Below are 16,810 nucleotides of genomic sequence, written 5' to 3'. Positions count from 1 at the left end.
AGATAATGGTCCTGGTCCAGTACTTGACAAACAGTACCTACCAGGCTTAACCTCTGAGTCAGTACATGGGCCAGCAGCTTTACAAATCTAGAGAAGGACTGAACAAATCAGAAAGCTGATTCTATTTTAGAATAAAGGTATCATCCTAAGAACTTTGTCTCCTTTTGTGGACTGGGAAAGCCTGGATCAGCATGAGGAGTCCTGTTGAAGGAAGACTGTTCCAATATGTAGCTCGTAGTATTTGTTCTGACAATAATGAAATTGCATTAAACCACTATTTCAATTTAATACTTTAACTTCCTTCCCTTCAATTAAAAACTGGAAAGTTAGATAAATGTGAAGCAACTGCTAAGTAATCTCCACAAATGTTACCAATTGATAAACATGCATATAATAAATTTGGCTTCAGGGATTTAGTGGCAGCACCTGTCAGGTGTTGTTTATTAAATCTGTTTACAAATGCATGTTGTGCTATGAAAGACTACAGATTTTTGAACATGCTTAAATTACCGTTTTTCATCTTCCACTTGAATTCCAACAGAATGATATTCCCGTAGGCCTCTGCTTTCAGTATCTGAATCAGTTGCTGTTTCCACCTAATTCAACACAAAAGATACATCTGCAGAGTGAGCATTGACAACTCAGCACAATTTTTCACACACTCATTCAAAATCAATTATACATTTCATCTCTTACTGCTAAGAAACACCTAGCACAGTCAAATAAATGCCATAGGTATTCAGCCTGGTATTACTGTTTTGGTACTGTATCTTATTAAAGTTTTGCACAAATACTTTTGCTATGTAATTCCCTATTTCAAATCCAAGCAGAAGCAATTACTCAGTTTGGTGGGATCAGGGAGTAAGCTTAGTCTGGAAGGGCTGTTCTTAGAATGAGGAATCCACAGGGTAACCCCATTTTATATTATTATAAACCAGTCTCATTATAGTCCTTGATTTACAAAATAAAATAAAGTCTGAAGTAGCCCCATAAGCTTGCAAGTTGTAAAAAGAAATGGAGCAATGAAATTTTATTGACAACTATGTTGACAAATATAAAACCATTAAATGATGTGAGGGATACAGCAGAATGCCCTATCTCACCTTTTTTTAATAACACAGTCCTGAAAATGCTGCATCAAGCAGGCAATTTATGCACTTTTTATAGCATTCCCACCTGAAATACACTTACCAAAATATATTCACAGTAGTTTCCTTCAAGACTGGGACTTGTGTTTGCAAGTTTCTGTGGGATTTTATATAGCACTCCCCACCACCACACCGCCCCCAAGTCTTTGACACAGACAGAGCAAGTGCTGCAGTATGCAAATTATACTGAATCAAGGGAGAGGCAGGAAAAAAAGAAAAAGAGTAAAACTGACTTTTCCTTTTGAATAATATTTTCACTGTTAAATAAAAAAAATTTATTATCAACCGGTTTTCCATATGCACACTCCATGTGTGAATTCAAAGAATATATCTGATGATAAAGATAAGAAAAGTTTTTCTCTTGCAGCAGTCACAGGCATCTCTGGAAAGAGCCTGATGGTCTTTGCAGCTGTGTCTCAGCTGCACAGTCCCAACCCACCTAGCTTCTGAAGGGATCCAGGGACAGGGTGGGAGGAGGGTGGGAAAGTGCGTATGTGGACTGTACTTCTTGAGGAAGAGAGTTGCTGGTAACTTCTCCCTCCATCTTTCAGCTGTAGCTCAGCTTGCAGTCACATGTAGGTGAATGGAAGGGAACTCCAGCCAGCAACGAGCACACATTCATATTTACATGTGTGTAAGTCTTGGAGATGTCAATGAAACAGCTGGTGCAGGAATCCTCTAGTAAATGTTAATGGCATGCTTGAACTGCACAGTATAGCACCAGGCACAGGTGTGCTAAAATGTCTGGCTACCAGTGTGACAACAGTCCAGGAAAGACACGTTTCCCATCAATTCCCTTTATTCTACATAAGGCCTAGGGGACAGTGCATGCTGCCTGGAAGTGCAAGTGCATGGAAGCTTGCTGTGCTCATTTTGATGGGCAGCACATTGAGAGAACTAATATATCAGACTTGGTAACAGAATGTGGTGTTGTCAGTACAAAAATAAAGATTCCTCTTGACATTGGCAGTAAAAAAAAAAAAACCCTCAACCCCAGAGGTAGCAGCTTGGAGGAAAAAAAGCCAGAACAACCAACTGAAATGATAGGTAAATTGGTTTCCTAGTTAAGGTGGATCCTGGCTGCAACATGGCTGAGGAGCCTCAGCTGCTTGGGGTGTCATAGTCTCTGAAAGAACATTGCTCTGTGCAAAGCAGCCATGAGGTCCAGCTGTTAGCACAAAGAGATGACTATCAGGAAATGCAGACTTATCTATAGCAAAGAAGAGTCCAAAAGAGCCTTAAATAACAAATTCTAGTCTAACTGAGGGACTAGGCACTCAGCTAGCCCTTTCAGTGATTTGAGGAAAGCTGCATATAAAACACATTAATTTCCTGAATTAACTGGGCAAAGAATGAGATACTCATGTAAGCTATTGAGGGGAGCAGAAAGGCAAGTCACACTTGCAGCTTTGACTCCTGCAATGAGACCTCAGTCATGCATGGACAGGTTTTGAAGAGTGAACTCATTCTCAGGTGTAGAGGAGATGATTGAGAGGGAACATTATAAATGTCTACAGGTATCTGAAGGGAGGATATCAAAATAATATTTCCAAGCTTTTCTCAGTGGTGCCAAGCAATAAGAATGGGCAGAAACTGAATACAAGGAAGAACTCCTTTACAGTGTGAGTGAGCACTGGAACAGATTGCTCAGAGAGGCTGTGGCATCTCCTTCCCTGGGGATGTTCAAGAACCATCTGGATACACTCCTGTGCAGTGTGCCCTGCTTTAGCAGGGAGGTTGGACCAGATGACCCAGTGTGGTCTCTTCCAACCTGACCTGCTGTGTGACTGTGGAGTGAATAAGAGCAGATAACACAAAATGCTTAGACTGTGGCTCCTGGTTGCACCTGTAGGAATGCTAGCAGGGAGATGATGTTGGAGGTGTGGAAACATTTTCTGGAGGATGTTGTTTGATGTTAAAATCCATAACAACAATTGGAGTGATGAGGAAGTCTAAACTGTTGCTAAGAGCTGTGGTACTGGGGTTCATCCCAAAGTAACCAGTCAGTCTGAGTTAGATCACAAAATCTAGAAACAGATTGCTCAGAGAAGTTGTGGATACCTTATCCCTGGAAGTGTGTTTGAGGCCAACTTGGATGGGACCCTGAGGTCCCTGGTCTAGTGGAAGATGTTCTTGCCCATGGAAAGGGGCTGTAATTAGATCTTTAAAAGTCTGTTCCAATCCAAATTATTCCATAATTCAATTCTATTTTATTATTCTGTTTGACTGGGTCCAAAGGAAAAGACCATAGTAATTTCTCATTACTTCCACTTGTTAATCAAGTTCCTTGAACTTGTTCAACTGAACTGCAGCTCCAGATGATGGTGTCAGTGATGTGGACACAGGCTCCACAGGGTTACAAGCCTTAAGGTTTGACAAGGGAAAAGAGTTTTGTGGGTGACCAGATTGAAGGAGTTCAGCAGGTGGGAGCAAAGGATTTATCAGGGCCTTCTGCTCACTCACATGGCTCAGCACAGAAGGACAGGACATTGCAGCCAGTTCAGACCTGAGACAAAGCCAGAGAGATGAAGCCAAGCTGACATCTCCTCACATGTCAGTCTTTGCCTTCAGCCCATTCCAAAGAACTGCACTTCCTTCAAAGAGCGATATCCTTAGGATAACCATTCCTGAACACAGAAATAGGGTAAGGAGGGTCAAGGGTATCATAGTTGTGGGGGCAACATACAGCTAGTAACACTGGGGGTGAGCAGCAGCCAATGGACAGAGAATAGATTTTAGCTTTCCATGGAGTTGGCTCAGCAGCTCAGACATAATGTTGTTGGAAACATGATGATCCAAAGACATAAACAAGGAAAGGCCCCTACAGAGAACATCAATTGGTCCATCAATTTTTTCTGGAACAAAGCAGGTAGACTTGCAACACACACCCTTCTTCATTATTGCATATCAAAAACATACCTGTTTTTGTCAGCTACATTGTTTGGTTTAGTAAGAAATAGCAGGTCTTCTTTTGAACTCTGCTTCTGATATGTGGAGGCAGATTTATCTTTTACCTTTATTTAGAATGGGTTGGTATCTTTCTATTGATGCAACACATCGAGAAAATCTTTTATTGGTCTGTTTTCAAGTATTTACTTAGTGGCATTTCACCTGGAGATATAATCCTGAGTAATTTACCCAATATGCAATTGATACCTAGAATTCACAGGCACAAATGAAGTAATAGACTCTAAAATTTTATTACAAAAAATTATCAGAAAAATGATGATCCAGGTGTCAAAATGAAAATTATATTACTTATCTCTAGATATAAAGTCTTGCCAAATTGTCCTTCCCTCCAGCTTGCCAAGATTGACACTAAATAAATGACCTGATGATTGCCTTGATATTTTAATGCTTTCATTTTCTCACTATGCCTTGTAACAACAGGAGAATGCAAATTTTTTGTGTGTGTCTGTGTGCGTGTGCAGGCAAAATCTAGCATTGCAAATATTGTAAAAACTGGCAAAATGTAAAATGGAGGCAAATACCAAGACAAGCAAAAGTGGAAAATATGACAGCAATTTGCAATCATAAAGAAAAAATATGGACAAATAAATTGCATTGCTGTATGACAGATATTATAAAGACTCCTGCTAGAAAACAGCAGGAAACCCTTTCATCTGATTGGCCAGGCTAAACTCAAATGAGCAGAGGATAAAAGTAATACATTTGGTTTGATTGTGTGACTCTTGAAACTCAAATAACTTTCACTAAATCTGTTATTATAGTCCTTGATTCATTATTGTTTTAATATTTACATGGGTTATAAAACCCTTAATATTTTCAAATTGGCCCACAGTCTCAGTAAAGCAAACAATGTGAAGAATTTTATCTTTATCTGCTTTTGATGGAATCTCACACAAAAGAGGAAAGAAAAAATAGGCAGTCATATCAAAAGCAGAAGAAATGAGTAGATCTAAGAGAGTAAATCAGCTTCCTCTCTCATTGCCAAAAAAAGAACAAAAAGTCTCTTAAAATTGTCATTTTATCTTAAATATCAGCACTGCAACTGCAATAACATTGCAGCATCCTAAAAATTCCAGTCTAAGCTTCTATGCATACTGTCTCAAAGGTAGACTTGAAGTTAATATATTCAATGCATAAGAAAACAGATTTTAACCTGTTGGCTTTTGCTTCACTCTCATAAGCATTAGCAGTAAGAGTCCTTCAGGCCACATTATCTCTCCCCATGCGACGTCGCTGCCCTCAATGGGTTTTCACTGCTGTAACCAATTTATTTTATAATTAGAGTTTAATAAACAATCTCTCTGATGATGTACAGGAAGGGAAATAATTCACCCTTCCTCTCTTGCATAGACTTCTCAGTGATAACAAGACTAAAATAGAGTAGAAAACACTACTTTTGACACTAGATCAAGTACAAGTAATTGTGAATTTAGATAACCACTCCTAGGTATGGGGTGACCTTATTTGTATGCAGTGACTTCAAAGTAGGAAAAACACTTCAAAGTAGGAAAAACACTTCAAATAAAACTACAGTACCAATAGCTATTGCTTTCCTTAACTGATGGAAGACTTTAACCAGCTAAAAACATACATTCTTTCAAAATAATTTTTAGAAACCTAGCAAAATAAACCTTTACTTTAATGCTTGTGAGATTTTTTTGTATCTCACCATGGAGCTCCATTTTGCCACTCTGCTGCTTCCCAGCTGAACATCTGGACTACTCAAATATGTGGCATGGCACAGTAGCTGCTAATTATCAAAAGAAGCAGCTTGAAAACTTCCTCTGATCTTTTAAGAAAGGACTTTTTACTAAAAATACAAGCCAGAGTTTAGAAATGGGATTTATGTCAAGCTTATATGAGATTCTAGCAAGAGAATAATGTACACAGTAGAGGTCACTGATAACTTTTTTTGGTGCATTTAATGCTAAGTGGCAAATTGCTCTGAACCAACAAATATTCACTGACTTCTCCAGGCAAAGGACTTCATACACTCCTCTCACAAAAGCACAGTCTAACAGTCATTTTAGGAGGAGGATAAACAGTACCTCTGTAGCTTTGGATCATTTACGATACAAACACTTGTGTAATCAATGCAAATTTTTTTTTTTTGACTGCTGTCAAAAAAACATATATAGTGTTTTTTTGTATACAGTGAAGTAGAGCACTGACAAAGATGGTATAACCTAAGTTGTGCAAAGAAAATGTAGGTGCCTATCTAAGTACATTTAACCATGGGTACAAAATGCTTTGTGTTAAAGGGGAATTCTAGTTTGAGAGTGCAGAATATCATGAACAATGTTTTTACTATGTGACATGAAAATTTTTATATATATATATATATACACATATATGTATATAAATAAATTATGCAGAAGATCTTTTGTCACAAAAAACTTAGGCAAGGAAGCTATTGCATTAATCTCCCTGGATATAGCCTTTAATTTATAAGAAGGCTTTGTTCAATGTAGATTCTGGAGATTACAAAAAAACCACTAAGTATTTTGAAGTGTGATCTTCTGATGATAAATGAAGATGACTGTGTCCATTCTCTATGCTACAATTAGGGATTGTCTCCAAAAATATGACCGTGAATCAGCCTTCACACTTAGAATATTTGTTTCCATCTCATTTGTTTCCAGGGTTTCTCTTCAATTTGAAAAGCCTTGATGTCTTTTAAATAGAGAAGAAACAAAGGACTGCATGTTTTGAAGATTTGAAATAAATAGGAGGAATTCCTTGACATGTTTTCTCATATATTTCACATTCCCAATGCTTTTAATATGAAATGGTTTATAAGTAGAGCAGATTTGGAATGTTAATCATTAGCATATATACCAGGGTGTGCAAAAGAGCAAGGAAAATCCTGGAAAATATCTTAGCAACAACCTTGTTCTGATTTAGTGCTTATTTTACTCTTGACAATCTCTACTCTCCTTTTTAATTCACATACTTTGATTAGTCTTTTGCTGTCATGACAGAAGACAGATAGGAGGTTTAGAGCCACTAGTATTACAAGAGTCTTGTTCTTTTTATATCCATGTATTCTTTCAATTGCTGAATAAATTTTTAATCTCAAAATCAGTATTTTGAAATTAATTTGAATTTACAAGTCAGCATTTTTTCTCAGTGCCTATTGACATGCCTGACAATATTTGTCTTGATTTAAATATGACAGTGGAAAAAATAAAATACAAAAAAACCCCAAAAACCCAAAGCCCCCAGCTATTTTCTGAAAAAGCTTCATTTAAAATCTTTTATTTTTCTGTTCAAAATCCCATCTGGGATAGAGCTGACACACCGTGAGATGGATTAGTGTATCTGTGCTGTTCCCTGTCTCTGCAGACAGGTGTTACAGATGTTTGGTAACTCCAGTGCTTCTCCAGGAGCTCAGGCTCTCTGTGCTTGTGAATACCAACCCTATTGGCACATTCCTAGCATGCCAGGGCTTTTCAAAAGGACTCCTATTCACTACATGTACACTGCACAAATCATATATCTGAAAGCAGCCCTAGGCTGGGTCCATTGTGTTTCCACTTGCAGTGGCACCTCTGGTCACACTGTACCTTTGTTCCTCTCTGCTCCTGTATGAAGCTCTCTTGGCAAACATTCTCCCATCAATGTGTTAAAGGAGTGGAACAGTAAAAAATGAACAAATTAGCCATCCTGATAGCAAATTAACTAATGCAAATAAATGCAAATTCAATGCATTACCCTGGCACGGCACGCTAATGAGAAAACAAGTCATTTAGTCAATCAAGGAAATATGCAAATAAAAAACATCCTTTTCCAAGGTACTTTGACACAGAAGTCTAAAAGAAATTAAATACTGCAACTGTACTTTGAGTATACAAATTACTAGTTGTGTAGTTTGCAATAAGAACATTCTACCTTGTGGGTTTTTTTCTGTTCAAACTTGGCAATAGCAATATAACAAAATGTATTTCCTATTTAAAAATACTGCAGAAATGTATTTTTCTCGCTAATCTGATGTTTGAAGCTTAATGCTGAAAAAAACCCCAAACAACTAAAATGTGCTCAGCATACTGCTGAAAATTCAACATCATCTAATGTCAAATGGTACAACAAAGCAATTTGTATTTCTTGAAAGATATTAAACAGCTCGCCCTTCTAAAACTTGCTGTTGCAAACAACATTTGCCTTTCTCCATGTGTGCATCTGAGGACCAGTGTTACAGACCAAGTGTCAGATGGCAAGCTGCTATGGAAGACCTGCTGCCCCCAAGGAAACAGGTGTTTTTGTGGATAATAGGCACATATGATTAAACACAGCACGCATAAAGAAGGGTCAAGGCCCAGTGAAAAGTACTGGTCGTCACCTGTAGTAATAAACAGGATCAAGTGATGTAATCAAAGTTCCAGAATTAATTGCTGGAATATCAAGACTGACCAAATCAAGACACCAACATTGATAAATACCACCATGCACAGTTGCTCTCCATGCACAGTAAAGGAGAGATAAGAACAACACTTGATACTATTCCTTTCTGAATAGTAATTTTCAGGTTAGGAGCTAAAAGGTACCAAATATTTCTTTGCTGCTCCTTTGAACTTTTCAGTGTTATCTCCCAAGCTACTTCTCTGAACAATTTAGGATACACCAATTACTTTGTAAAAAATTTGAAAAGTAGGCATCTGACTATTTTGCCATGGTTGTTAAATTGAATTCTACTTTTCTGCATCCAAAGAATCAGAATGAAATACTTTTTTGTCAAGGAAATGGACAAACAGCTTTCTGGCAAAGCCGATACCTTCCCATTAGTCTAATGCATTATGGAACAGCAAAATTACAGCATGCTAAAATGTTAACCTGTAAAGTTTGATCAGCAGCTGTGATAGGCTTAACCCAAACACTTTTCTGTGATTATTTTATAAAATTAATGGAAATGAAATTACCACTTTTTAAAGAAAATCACATACTTTCTTTCATATTCTTGTATATTTCTAATATACAGCCACTCACTGGGCGTTTTGACACGGATGATTACCTTCTCAAGATCTGTGTTGCTGTCTCCACAATACCAATGTCAAAATAAATGTCAGTTTCTCTGTAGCTAATCTAGCAAAAGTAAGTGCAAAAGTGAACCCAGTGATGTAAAAGGGGATACTTAGCAGAACAGAAGCCTAAATTTTCTTCCATTGCTGTCTCAAAGGACTTCTCATTCTTTCAAGTTCAACTTTCCAATTTTTATTACTTCTTGGTATTTCCTAAGGGTTTGAACAAATGACCATTTCTAGCTATCTAGCACTTACCATTTAGCAGAAGGAATAGCAATCAAAATTTGCATTTGGAATTGTCTTATTTAATTTGCCTGAAACAACAGAACTTGACTAAGCTTTCCACTGTCTGACACACATTTTGTCAAGTGAAATAAATATTGTGGGTTTTGATGGACAGATGGAAGAATGCTCAAAGACTGTGTTTATTAATGTGCTTTTATTACTTGCCATCTCTAATTATGCTGTATCTACAGCAGAACATTTCTTTCTCTTTTTTGGTACCTTCTTCCCAGCACAACTAAAAGGGCAAGGGTCTCTTTTTAGGTAGATACTTGAAGATTGACTGGCTTTACTCATTTTCCAAGGTCAAAAGAGAAATATAATGTCAAAAGTACAGTAAAGCATTTTAAAGCTGGTGAAATTCTATTAAAAGGACTGTTAATTCGTGGAGGGAAGGAGATGAACATGCTGCTCACCTGTAGCTCTGCAGTATAATTTTCATATCAAGTGTTAATGACAGGTAACCTCCCTAGAGATTTATTCATTCATTTTCTCGCAGGTACAGTGTATTAGCCGAAGACTTTTCTGCACAGCCATGATGAGAATTGCAATTACCGCTAAGCAGCCAGGGGTTGTTTGTGAGATCATCAGAGCTAGTGGAGCTGAATGACTCACTCTATGCTGTTTACAGAGAGAAGACAAACAGTACAGATGTATATGATAGACTACCTGGATCCCTATAGAGGAGCGGCGACTCTTGAGGAACTCCTCTGCTTTTGTCACGAGGATGGCCTTGTCACTGGTGCGTATGGAGGTGCTCTGGCTCTCGGCCGCGTGGCGCTGCGCGGCCGCCGTCTCCAGGGCCAGGTTCATGGCCTTGTTGCTGTCCAGGCTGTCGGTGGAGTTGTACATGGCTCGCCCGTCCTGCGGCCACGGCGATATCCGCTGGGCCCGGCCGTCATGGTACGCGTCCTGCGTGGACTCCGTGCTGCTCTGTGCCGTCACGGAGATCAGCGGCTTGGAAGTGGTGCGGGGGGGTACTGGCGGTGGAGTTTTCTTGTAACTTGTGTAAGTAACAGCTACGGGAAGAATTAAAATAAAAAAAAATAAGCAGAAAGAAAACAAGAAAGAAAAAAGGAAAGAGAGAAATCAAGATTAATCTGATGGAAACTTGATAACAGAAATTACTTTAAGATTGCGCTATTTAAAAATTATGATGGTATAATGTAGTACTCTTCATCAACCTCTCTGTTATTTGAAAGTGTCACTCAGAGTCAGATGGCTATCCACAGAAACATTTTATTTCAACAAGGAAGAAGGAATGGCTGGAAATGAGAGTCCCAAATTACAGCGAAGATGAAAGAGAGTTAGCGAGAATATGTGTGTTAAGACTTGTGCTGGGTAAGAACACACTGAGGCTTCTGAGATTAAGGGATAAAGCTCATAAAAGGAATAAAGGAAGATTTTTTCCCCCTGTTCTTATTGTCTGAACTGTGAGCTTTGTGGTATACCACACTACTTTATGGTTTGCCACACTATAACCTCTTAAAATCCTGCCAGGTACACGGGTTGGAATTAGGCAAGGTTGGCTAATTACTTGTGCAAGAAGCATATATTTTAAAATTTTTTTCAATACCGTTAATAAATGAAAATTCAAGGCATGTTAAAAATATTCTACTATATGCAAAGCTATTAAGACTTTGATGAGCAGAGCAGTTCTGAAGCTGGTTTAACATAGATTCCGTCTTCCAGCATAAGGCTCAACAAAACATCCAATAAAACTCTACAGATGCAGAATTGTGCCAATACTGCATGCTTACAAAATTAAAAAAAAAATCATAGAGATTAATATTTAATCATTAATATCACAGAGCTGAATTTTCTAATTGTCTAAGCCCACTAAACACTTTTTCACTTTTTTTTTTGGTACTAATAAGAGTATTTCTGCTGTGGAAGAGCATTTTCCCCAAAGCGTGTACAATCATAATTCATAAAATTAGCAACTGATAAAAAAAAATGCACTGTGGTATATCTTTATTCCTGCATGGAGAAACCAAGTCCAATTCACTTCTCAAATAGTTATAGGATTGTCTGGTGTTACTAATGGATTGATTGTTACTAATGGATTGATATTGCAGGATTTACTCAAGTAACCTTGGAACTGGGGTTACATGAGTCCAAAAAAGGTTCTCTAAGAGTTCCTCTTCAGCAGTATGGGCTGATGAGCAATGAAGTCAGTCTCTCCAGCTGTGTTTTTTATATAAGGCTATGTTGCAACTATCTGGAATGAAGAGATTGGCTTAGGAATTAACACCTTGGACTGCTGAGCCTGTATCACCAGGCTAGTCTGTGTGAACAGTGAGTCTAGAGAAAGTGATTGTGAAATGTTGACTCTTGAAAATCATAAATTAAAGTGATATCACACATAAAAGAGAGAAAGGCTGAGCTAGGAAAGAAAACTTTCATTTAAAGAACATTTTGAATTACTATTGATGCCATTCAATTCTGGTAGAGCTTTGGAGCCTTGCTCTGAGCTAAATTGCTCAAACAGAGTGAAACATGTAAAACACATGAAACATGCTCTTCAGTATCTGAGACTGTGCTTTTTTTGAAGTGCCATTTTTTTGTCCTATCACCAATCTTATCTCCTGTCAGTTTTGTCAGCAGCAATTAAGAAAAAAGAAAAAAACTCAATATTTTTCAGATGCTTTAGGGAGTACAGAAAGTTCACAGAAGAAGGGGGAGGCTGTAAATCTTCAAAATTAAGACAGTGTCTAATGAAGTAAAGTAGTGGATCTGAGGAATGTTTCCACTAAGAGAGCTGCCATAATGCTGCTCCACTCTCTGCAAATTTAGAGGCAAATTATCAACATGCTGGGAAACATTACAAATAGAGAAAATGGGGTGAAATAGGGTGAACAATATCCAGCACAGGAAGCCCATTTTACCTGTAACATAAGACAGGTTATCACTGCGATAACTACTTTACTGTTTTTACATCTGTCTTCATGTAAAAGAATAGCAGTGAAAAATGAAACATATGGTTAATGTGATAATGAAACATCACAAGCAGGTATATCCCTACTACTTGAGCAGTAGATCACTTCTCTGTCTAATGAATATAAATGTTAAACTGCTGTTGCAGCCCTTCTTAGCTGACTTAATCTTCATTTACATTTCTGAAAAAGAAAAACTCTTCCTGTGGCAAAACCAAAACAATGTCTTGCCTTTTTTTCTTCCCCCCCCATTTTTCTTGCCCTAGGACTGAATATTTTATTCTAAAAAATCTGATTATTTCAGTGGAGTGACATGATTTAAAGCCACCAGGTATTAGAGTAACTGCAGTGTTCTGGCAAGCATTTGATCGTGAACACTAAACAGAAATTAAAAATCCCACAGATGTTCTTGGAACAAGTAGAAGAAAATTCCAGTAGACTGGAAGTTTGTGGGAAACTGGCTACATTTTTACAGTGAAATATAGCAGGAAGAAATTAAATTAATTCCTATACAGTCACAGAGATCAAATATTGAACAGGGAATGAAAAAAATCCATCTCTACACTGTTAATGAGTTTGTATCTGGAATAACAGTTTCAGAGACAGAAATCTGGGACTAATTGGAGACTAACAAAATCAAGTAAGAGGATAGAGACATGCATTTGAGACTCAAATCTTGCTACCAAATTCTATTTGCTTTAATAATTCTAGTGGTTCAAGTGAATTAAATGGGATAACTTGGCCTGTGTTGGTGACTTAAGAGACAGCTACATAACAGATTAGGGTCCTGTTAAAGGAGAAAGTAACACAGTAATCTACAGTTTACTGTTCATGCTTGGGTTTAGATCTCTAATAAATAAGTATTACCTTAAGGTCTGAAGCATGAAACTTTATTCACTTGCAAATTGTTTCCATTAGCAATGGCATCTGGGAATAGTCCTGGTATCAACAATAACCCTTTTCTATCATGTCTGGTTCTTGGTCCTGGCAAATGTAAATGCAACACAACATATATGGGAAGAAACATTTCCTGCTCCTAATTGAAAATGAACTTTTTATTTATCATCTGCTTCTGCTGATGGACAGGGGCTCCTGCCACCTTTGCACCATTCTCTATCCTGTACATTTTATTTGCCTTAGTAGTTATTAGTCCAAAGCAAGCATGTAAAACCTCCTCAGCACTGCTTTGTGTCTTCCCCATTTTTAGTCATCATTCTGCAAACTCCAGAGCTGTGGAGGACTTTGCTGGAGGGTTGGTGCTGGGCAGCAGTCCTGGGGAGCAGAGCACTGGCTGAGGGCAGTGCCCCACAGCTCCACAGGGCACTGGTGGGGAAAATTGCACCGGGAATGAGACTGGGATGGAGAATTCCTGTCTTCAGTGCAGACAAGCTGAGCATCAGAGGCAGCACCACAGCAGGAGGGGAGAGCCAGCACGAGGCAGGCCTGTGGAAGAGCCCCAGGAGGGCAGAGCTCGTGCAGGATGGCTTCAGACAGATTTAAATTGTGCACTTGGGCAGATGCCAGAGACCTGCTGCATGTTTGGACACGTAAAATGTCAATCAAGGATAATCTCCTGTTGTTTCTAGTGCTGACCAAAGATTTCTAAATTCTTTAGTTTTCTGATTTCTTTAATTTTTTAGTGGTTTTAGTGTGCATATCCTGAATATTCCTGATATTTCTCTTGCCAGTCCTGCTGCTGAGCAATGAGGTTCAAGCAAAGTAAAAGCAACAGGCCTCTGCAATGCTTTTAATAAGTTTGCAAAATCTATAGCTGCTCTGAAATGCAAGGAAAAATAAAGCAGATGGTACAAGACATAAATATGTCTTTTTATGAATAAACTAGAAAAAGAAACTAAAATTTTCTTTCCAGTTGTATTTAAAGGCTATCTTGATATAAAAAGCAGAATTTATTTTTTGCCTAATTTAATAAAGTGGGAAAAATATTTTTTTAAGTTCTGAACATACATTTTGTCTCCCTCTATTAGCTTATAATCATCAATCAAAAATTACAAAAATGGTGACAAGCTGTTCTAATTCTAAACCATATGGATATTTCAGACTCCTACTTGAATAAAAGTATTAACTGCTTGGGTACTTGCCCCACTTCAGCATAAATATGTGCAATCGGCTCCATTAGATTTTCCTTTAAGGAAGGGCATTTAGAGAAATGGAGACTAAACAAAATGGTTCTGTGCTGCTTCATAGTGGGCCAGATTAAACAATGATGCAAATCAGGTATAAATTGTTCAATGCAGCATAACATGCATTAATTTCTCACTCAGTCAGGAAAAGGTGTAAAATATCAAATTAGTTTTGTAAGGATTGATATCCTAAGTGCCAGACCCTCACATGCACAAGATTGCCTAGCAGTGCTGAGTTTGGCACAGAGGTGGCTATGAATGAGCTGCTCTGTAAAGCACATTAATTGTTTTATGTGCTCTGTGATGCCAGGCAGGCAGCATCAGTCACAACCAGAATATCAGGCACTATGGCAATGCTGCTGAGTAGCCAGGAAGATTATTCGAGCTCTGGAGAACTGGCAATTTGATGGTTTGGATACACACAGTAGAAATACAAGGAAGATTTCCTGATCTTTTATGAGCAACAGTTTAACTGATACAGCTGGAAGCAGAATATCCCTCTTAATCTACACTGTATTTGTCTAAACTTGCTAAAAGTTACTGTTGATACAGCCATAGAAATCAGTTATTCCAGCCATATTCCAGTGCCAAAAAAGTTTATACTAGAAATAAAATTACTAAAATAAGTCAATTTAGACATAACTTCAGGTTAGCCATAGACCTTCACAGACGCAAGGCAGTAGGAGAAATGTGATCTATTTGATGAAATAGCAGTGGCTGGGAGTGACATTCAGAACACCTTTCAAAAGGCAGCCTTTTAATAAATCACCACTTTTGGTCCATTTGCAAGATAGAATCACCTGAGGGGTTTTTACAAATCAATGTAACCATTAAGCACTTAGTCAAAATAACATTATTTAGGCTGAGATCACAAAATTAGCTGGGTGATGAATCTACATGAAAGCACCATCAATTAAAGGAGATGGTGGTGGCAGGAGTAAACTGGGTTTTCTGTTTTGTAGGGAGGTCTCTGCAGCAGGAGGATAATTGCTCTGAGAGAACTGGGGGCTGCCCTGGAGGCAGAGGTCCAGGGGCTCCTCTGAGCAGCCCCAGCACCCAGAGAAACACAGGGCAGATGCCCAGGCTGGAGCTGGATCTTCTGCTGTGCACTGGGAAAGTCAACACCAACCCTGAAATTATTTCAGAAGAGAAAAAAGAGGCCTTCTCATAATGAAAGGTGACAACCAAATCTAACCCTGTATCAAAAGAGTACTCAGTTTTTGAATAGTCTTTGGTGTACACTGTTTTAGCCAAAGGTTTTGGAAGTCCCAGCTAACATGACTGTCCCTGACATGCCCTGAAATCTCTTCACTGTTCTCCATCATGGTCATTAGAAATTCTGAGTTACTCCTAAAGAAAAAAAGCACATATGGATGCCTAACAGTTACTTCTCAAAACACAGAATAATGATCATTAAAAGAACATTAAGAAATCAAAGGGGACTTTTGAGAAAAAAAAAATCACAAACACTAAAAGAATTTATTTCTCACCAAAAGAATTAATTATTTGATGATTTTTCTAACAACGCATGGATGTCAAAAATAAAAATACAAGTCCCCATTTAAAAGAGAGGGTGTTGGGACACATCTTTTTACATATGCCTTTTTTATCTTCCATCTACATCAGTCTCTGATTCCAAATATCATTAAAAGCAGATTGTATTATCAAACAGGCCAGTTTAATTGTACAAAATAATCTACTTTCCTTAGTCAAATTCTGAAATATCAGTAAGGTGTTTCCTTCTTGAATCAGTTATATCTTTAAAGTTCAGTGATAACAAAAAGATTTCAAAATGCTTTGTTTTAACACGTGTAGCCTCTGGTATTTAATTAAGAAAAACGGATCTGTTACAATGATGAGGAAAAGGTTGAATAAGACTGTTTGGATCCAAGTAAATCAGTAAATCAGTCTGTTTGGATCCAAGCTTGCCATTTTCAATGTGTGCCCTCAGTGACGTCTTTAAAACCTACGCTGCTGATTGGAGTCTCTTCTTTCTGCTTTCAGTGCTGAAGCAGTATGTACCCAGGCAGGACAGAAGAAAAGAGTGATTTGCTCCATTACCTGACCCTAGACAGGCACCTGAATGTAAATCAAGTTCTTCAGAGTGCTCCTCTAACACACCCACTTGTACTTAAATTGAAATACTGTCTGTGTGTGGGTGTAGGGCAGGCGAGGGAACCATGTCCCATACAGTCCAGGCTTCTCCAGCCCTTTCCTTTGCTGCTCCCTGGAAAGGTCCACGCCTTTGCTTGCTGCTGTGGTGGTGAAAGATCCTGTAATTTCTGAGGGCTTTCTATATTCAAGAGTTTCTCCAT

The 16,810-nt window shown here is 38.2% G+C and overlaps 1 protein-coding gene across 18 annotated transcripts in view; it reads right to left on the bottom strand.

The window, feature by feature from the left end:
* The window catches only part of DLGAP2 (DLG associated protein 2), a 450,442-nt gene that overhangs the window by 19,310 nt on the left and 414,322 nt on the right, over positions 1–16,810 (bottom strand). For all 18 annotated transcript variants that reach the window (XM_054280610.1, XM_054280612.1, XM_054280611.1 and 15 more), the window contains 2 exons: positions 10,088–10,437; positions 511–596 (listed from right to left, as the gene is read on the bottom strand). In XM_054280610.1, the coding sequence (XP_054136585.1) occupies positions 511–596; positions 10,088–10,437 (436 nt within the window). The remainder of the gene's footprint in view (positions 1–510; positions 597–10,087; positions 10,438–16,810) is intronic.

This window comes from Melozone crissalis, unplaced genomic scaffold (assembly GCF_028551555.1).
Source record: "Melozone crissalis strain CALT ecotype California unplaced genomic scaffold, PUWL_Pcris_2 ptg000027l_1, whole genome shotgun sequence".
NCBI lineage: Eukaryota > Metazoa > Chordata > Aves > Passeriformes > Passerellidae > Melozone > Melozone crissalis.
The sequence above is the reverse complement of the archived record's forward strand: the minus strand, read 5'-3'. Positions and strand labels throughout refer to the sequence as shown.